General features: G+C 33.9%; 1 protein-coding gene across 1 annotated transcript; it reads right to left on the bottom strand.

Annotated features, from left to right (window-relative positions):
- Positions 1-527: 527 nt before the first annotated feature.
- LOC106779492 (trypsin inhibitor 1A-like) lies at positions 528-1303 on the bottom strand. Its single transcript, XM_014667603.2, has one exon. It carries the CDS (start codon positions 1234-1236, stop codon positions 640-642), a length of 597 nt encoding a protein of 198 aa, XP_014523089.1. The 5' UTR covers positions 1237-1303; the 3' UTR covers positions 528-639.
- Between the last annotated feature and the right edge of the window lie 5890 nt (positions 1304-7193).

Here is a 7193-nt window from a genome sequence, read left to right as displayed (position 1 = left end):
GTACATGTATCTTTATCAAATATAAGGACTATATTGGGTCTTTTTTAAAATTATAGGAATCACATAAAGTAAAACATAAATAGACAAAAACATGTAATTATTACTATAAATATAAAAGAGGAAAAAAATGTTATGAAGCATTTTATGTAAAATAATATGGGTGCTCGAGTAAATAATATAATTTATAAACCTTGTAAAAACATATACACTATGTATTTTTTTTTATTATAAACAATTAATTTCGTTTTAGAAAATGATAGAGAAAAATTTACATTTTTATAAACATATATAGTTTAAAATTCATATTTTTTCATAAAAAAATCATTATAATGATAATTTACTAATTTAATTTTTATAAAAAATAATATAAATGGTTTAATATTTTTACTGAATTTATTTAAATTTTTTTAAGTTACAGTTTCCTATGTTTTATAGAATATAATTTTATTTCTTTTTAATAAATTATGATATAATAAATTGGGAGAGGTAAAAGTTTTTAAATATTAAAAAGAAAGAAGAAACAGAAATAAGCTTTGGATATGTTATTTATTTAGTGTTGTGTAGTTAATTACGTCCAAAGCACATCGTAGACACCTCTCTCTAACGGAGAAAGTGTACCATGTTTTCATGTTCAGAGCTTCATTTAGATACTTCATAGGGAAGTTCCTGAAGATAAAACTCGAAAAATGGGGTACCCTGATTGATGGCCAAAATCCTGTTCCCTGCTTCATCCCTAACAATCCCAACATTACTGCAGGACCCAGCAGTTGAACAGAACTGAAATTTATAGGTATTGGCTGTGGAAGCTCTGTGAATAGTGAAGAAACCTGAAATGGCATTTGAGTAGCCAACTTTAACGACGGTTCCTGCAAGCTGAACCTCAACAGCTACCCACTCATTACTCTCAACAGAGTCACCCAGTTGAACATATTCGTAACTAATGCTGACTCTGCCTTCAGGAATAAACAAGGATTGGGTCAAGGATCCAATAATCCATGGTTGCCCTGGATCAGTATCGAAGGGAGATTGCACAACAGAGAGAGGGGATCCTTCGTCTCCAGTTCTGGCTCGTTCAATTCCACCGCCGACTCCAAAAAAGCGTGGCCTTATATAGAATCGGCCACCATTTCTAACGATGTTACCCTCCCCGTCTGTGACAGGTTGAGCAGTGGTTGAAGGAGGGTAGAAAGTTAGGGCAGAAAGAAGGAAGATAACAAAGAACGTTGCACTCGCCATTTCTTTGGCTGGCTATGAATGAGATTAAGGTTTTTCTCTTCTTTCTTCAGTTCAGTTGTGTGTGAATAAGCAGAGTTGTGGGAGCATTCATTTATAGAGCTACCTCTGGTGATAAGCTGAACTCTTCTGTGGATAGAAATGAATAAAATATCTTGAAACTTTTAAACATGTGAAAAAGATGAAGAAGTACAGTAGTGGTTAGATTTAAATATATATTTCGATTTTCTGTAAAATAAGTTTCTTAAAATTTTGGGTGGTTAAAAATATATTTTTTATTTTCTTTTTATACCTGTCAAATTTTAATTAGATTTTTCAAATTTTAGTAATATGACCATTTTTTTATTTTATTACGTAAAAATATATTCCTTTTATTTCATCTTAGAAAAGGTAAATTATATATTTTAAATGTCTAAAGTTTCTTTTAAACTAAATAAATAAAATTTATTTTAAGGATTTAATTTTTAACGACGCAGAATTTTAAGTATTTATTTTTAGTTTTTGAATATTCTAAAGTATTCTAAAGTTTCTTTTAATATATTTATTCGTTTTATATAAGTAGAGAAAACGAGATTCATGCTGAAAAAGACGTTTAGTGATGAATTCCTATCTAATGAAAATGAAATTATTTTATATATTTTTTATTCGATAGAATAGATATATTAAAGAACATGGTATAATAAAGTTTATTAAGTTTCTCTCATATTTATTAAGATATAATATTCACGTATTATAATTAATATTATGATTATTATTTATGATGATGTATTATAAAATTATTATTAACTATATTTTTATTATATATTTGAGTAAGTATTATTTTAATGGAAAAATAGATTTACGGTTCATATTAATCCTATAAATACAACTAGTATTTCCCAAGGAATACTTATTTATACTTACAACTATATTTATAAAAATCTAAACACTTTTACTAAGAATGTGGAAGAGTCTTTTGCATGTAAATCTCTCGCCTTTCAACAACAAGGGATTCGATTATGACCAGCAAGAGTTTTCAAGCCACCGCTACGATCTTTCCATCTATATGCAAATCCACGCTCATGATCTTGTTAAGATCACTTGGTGCCCATTGTGGGGTCAAGTAAAACTTTATCCTGCCTCCACGTATGAAATTTATTGTTTTTCCTTCTCTGGCCGCTAACCATGCTTAGTTCTGATTTGTAAAAATAAGTGAGGCTCACAAGCATGGAACTCACCAACATGAAAAGCGTTTCAATGGTCCTAAACACCATCCTTCGTCTCAAAGATGTCAACGTCATCAGGAAAGTGGATGCCATCATCCCATCTTTGCCCCCTCGCAAGTAAAATGTGCTTGTATTCTTTATATACTTGTTGACAATGTATATGTGAAGGAATAAAGCTCGAAATCACCATAAGACGATGCTCATATCCAGCCCATTGACAAGCTCGAGCCAAGGTTTGACAGGGTAATGAAAGCAATCGTCATAATCATTTGTGAAAAATACAAAAATGGATTAGACGTCGGATATGGCATTAAGCGGCGTCTACTGAGTATTCGTTGTATTTTAATGCAGTTTTGTTCGTGACTTTGGGTAACATTGTAGCACCCCCTTCCTTTGCTAGCTTCTTCGTAAGAAAAAATTGTGTCTTTTGCATCTCTTATGGCATTTCAACCCAAACCAGAACCTGGGTCATTGCTTAGTTTCATTCCAACCGCCAAAGAAAAATAATGCGGTGACATGGAAACTAGGCAAGGACCCAGGTTCGGCTTTAGGTTGAAATGCCATAAGAGATCCAAAAGACGCAAGCTTTTCTTACGAGGAAAGCTAGCAAAGGGAGAAGGTGCACTACACTACCCAAAGACACGAGAAAAACCGCACCAAAACACAAAACTCATTTTAATCGGTTCAAACGAAAGATAATACATCAAAGATTACTTTAATTGGAGTAAATATAAGCTTAAATGGTTCAAAAGAGATCAAACGCACCTGGAAATGCAATGCCGCAGAGAGAAAAGGCGAAGGAAGACGATGAAGTACGCGTAACTGTTGGTTCGTAATGTATTATTTAAAAGAATATCAGATGTTGGTTTCCCCAGCAACTAACGTCTGTTCTCGAATATACGTTGGGGCTCTCACTAATAAGACGTCCATTCGATTTAAAAATTAATATTCGTGGTACATATAGACGTCAAATGTAAGGGGCGCCGACGTCTATAATCGCATATAGACGTCGGTATGGTGGGATCTGACGTCTAGATGGTGGAAAGAAATGACTGTTTACCTACCTGATAGGCATATAGACGTCAGTTAGAGGAGCACCGACGTCTGTAATATTAGAGACGTCGGTGCCCCTCCTAAACGACATCTATATGGCAGAAAGAAATGACTTTTCACCTACCTGTCAGGCATATAGACGTCAGTTAGGAGGGGCCTCGACGTCTAGTATGTTATAGACGTCGGTGCCCCTCCGAACTGACGTCTATATGCCCACTTACTTACGAAAATGCCACCGGTCAATAATTTACATTGTGTGTTTTCTGGTCTGACGTTTATGGGGGTGACGTTAAAGCCCAATTTTGAACTAGTGTAATAGAGTAAAAAGATGTTAATGATGAATTCCTATATAATGAAAATGAAATAATTTTATATATTTTTTACTCGATTGAATAGATATATAAAAGAACATGATATAATAATAAGGTTCATTAAGTTTCGTTATTCTGAAGCAGTCAAATCTTATATCTATTAAGATAATATCTGTATATCACAACTAATATTATGACTATTATTTATGATATGCATCATTTTATTATTATTAACTACACTTTTATTATATACTTGAGGTAAGCATTATTCCAATAGAAAAATAGATTCATAGTTCATATTGATTCTATAAATATAACTAGTATTTCTTAAGAAATATTCACTCATACTCAACTATATTTATAAAAATCTAAACACTTTTACTGACAGTGTAGAAGAGTCTTTTGCATGTAAATCTCTCACCTTTCAACAACAAGGGATTCGATTCTGACCAGCAAGAGCTTTCAAGCCACCACTAGGATCTTTCCATCTATATGCAAATCCACGCTCATGATCTTGTTAAGATCACTTGGTGCCCACTGTTGGGTCAAGTAAAACTTTATCCTGCCTTCACGTATGAAATTTGTTGCTTTTCCCTCTTTGGCCGCTAACCATGCTAGGTTCTGATTTGCGAAAATAAGTGAGGCTTACAAGCATGGAACTCACCAACATGAAAAGTGTTTCAATGGTCATACACACCATCCTTCGTCTCAAAGATGTTGACGTCATCAGGAAAGTGGATGCCATCATCCCATCTTTACCCTTCGCAGGTAAAATGTTCTTGTATTCTTTTATATGCTTGTTGACATTGTATATCTGAAGGTTTAACTAGGAGTAGAATAAATTTGGCCTTATATTTTGGGCCAAGTAGTGTAGGTTTTATTTTGGGCCTTGTATTTTAGGCAAAATGGTGTAGGGTTTTTAGACCACTTGATTCAACAAAGGCCAAGGTCCAATGTTGACCCAAGTGGACGTCCATAAGCTAGGTAGACCAAAGGGTCAATGTTTTCAACCTAGCTTGGCGAGTAAGGGAGTGGGTCGTCCAACCTTTGTGAGAGCGGTCATGCATTATGCTCACATTGGAGAGGATTTTCCATAGGTAGTGGCCACATGTCCTCCTCCTAATGGACAAGATTTTTGCCACATGTCCTCCTCCTAATGGAGAGGATTTTTACCACATGTCCTCCTTCTAATGGAGAGGATTTTTATCACATGTCTTTCTTCTAATGTGATGGCAACCTCCTTGGTTAGGTTGGGCCAAAGCTAGGAGATGTGCATGTAGGGGTGTTTCCTTCGATGAAGGGTTTGGAAATGTGGTGGTAAATGGTCCAAGGATGATGAGCTAAGGACAAGAAAAATTGTTATTACCTACTGATATTTACATACGGATTTTGATCCGTATGTAACATAGGTATTACATACGGATTTTACATGCAGATCCTGAAAAACGAGTTATATACGGATTTTACATACGGATTTTACCTTCTGATATCCATATACAAAATTTGTATAAAAAACATGCCTAAAAACTCCAACGGCTAGTTATGATAATCGATTATGGTAAGTCATAATTGATTATCATACGCTGGTAATCGATTCTTCTAGAGAAAAAAATGAGTTTTTAAAAACCTATTTGTGATAATCGATTATCTTAAGTGTTAATCAATTATTGCAGGGTTTTTGTGATTCCAAAACGAACTTTAAAGCAAACAATACATTGAATCAACAACAAATAAAGCCCTATACATAGATCTACTTATTACAAAAGCTTTAAAACATAAAAAAAGTCTTCAGGAAGACAAGGTGAACGCTTGAGACTTGATTTGGGCATCATTAAAAATTTTATCTTCATGATTTTTCTAACAAAGAGAAGAGAGAAAACACTCAATGCATCTTTTAGATTGAATTGCACTGAATGCATATCCTCTCTATGAGAGTTATCATCTAAGGACTTGTAATCAATCTGTTGATTGTAAATTATTAAGAGAATTAAAACACTGTATGTTTAACTTTAAGGAGTTAAAAAATAGCTAGATAGGTTGTCTAATGGAAACTAGGAGTAGGTGAAACTCTAACGTTTAATTTGGTGGAGTTAAACGGTAACTAGACGGGTATGTCTAGTGAAAACTAGGAGTGAGTGAACTCAACTAGACGAGTGTATTTGGAGGATACCGGGTAACGTCTAGGGATACCAAGAGTGGTGAAGAATACTGTACAACCAGGAGTGGGTTAAGTTATTTTAGAGAAAAAATAGACATGGCTCAATTGAGTGAACCAGTATAAAATGTGTGTGTTATGCTTTAGTTTGAAAAAAAAATCATCCTATGTGGAAAACAATTTCTCAACATATGCACCTTCAACATACACCACATTTTCCTAGATTCGCTCCTTCATAACCACTAGAAGGATGAGCTAAACCCAAGACTATAAATATGTTCATCAGAATAACTTATAAAGTATGTTTTAACTAGCTCATGAAGATCATTCAAATCATGATCACTATATTAGTCTCGGAAAGATATATAGAAACAATATTCAACCCCTTTTCTAGTGTTTCTCTCAACTTCACATATCACAACATGTATTTCATCTTCTTCATTGATGACTTCTTTAGAATGACATGAATCTATTTCTTAAAGGAAAATTCAGAAGTCTTTGGAGTATTTCAAGGCTCTTTTCAAGAAGCAAAGAGAAAAATAGATAAAAGTACTTAGAAGTGATCATGGCAAACAATACATATCTCATAAGTTTGACAAATTCTACGACGATGAAGGCATAGAACGACAACTTACAATCGCATATACTCCACAACAAAATGGTGTGTCAGAGAGAAAGAATTGCTTAGTCATGGAGATGGCAAGATCAATGCTATGCCTAACTCTTTTGGGCTTAATCAGTCTATACTAGAGTTTAAATTTTAAACAAATGTCCATCTAGGGTAATCCAAGACAAGACTCATATTGAAGCTTGGAGGGGAAGAGAGTCATTAGTTAAAAACCTACGAGTATTTGGATTTATTTACTACATACATGTTCTTGATCAAATGAGGCACAAGCATGAAGACAAGACTATACGACGAATATTCTTGAGATATAACACATAGTTAAAAGGCTATCAAGTCTACAACTTACAAACAAAACAACTCATCTTTAGTCGAGATGTTAAGCATCATAGTGGCTTTAACAGGTACACCTGGACAGTTTGAAGCTTGGACTAGAAAGGATTTTAACTAAAAGTATTCAAGATAACCTAAGTTGACTCAAAGGAAATGGTGAAGGAGTGTTTTGTTGAGATCCTTGACCCTACATCCGAAACATATAAAATAAGGCAAGATTGGTCTCTATAGGCTACTCATAATAGTCAGGAATAGACTACAATGAGACATTTGCTCCA

This window comes from Vigna radiata, unplaced genomic scaffold, assembly GCF_000741045.1.
Source record: "Vigna radiata var. radiata cultivar VC1973A unplaced genomic scaffold, Vradiata_ver6 scaffold_282, whole genome shotgun sequence".
In the NCBI taxonomy this organism is placed as follows: Eukaryota; Viridiplantae; Streptophyta; class Magnoliopsida; order Fabales; family Fabaceae; genus Vigna; species Vigna radiata.
Note: the sequence above shows the minus strand (reverse complement) of the source record. Positions and strands in the feature narration are given on the sequence as shown.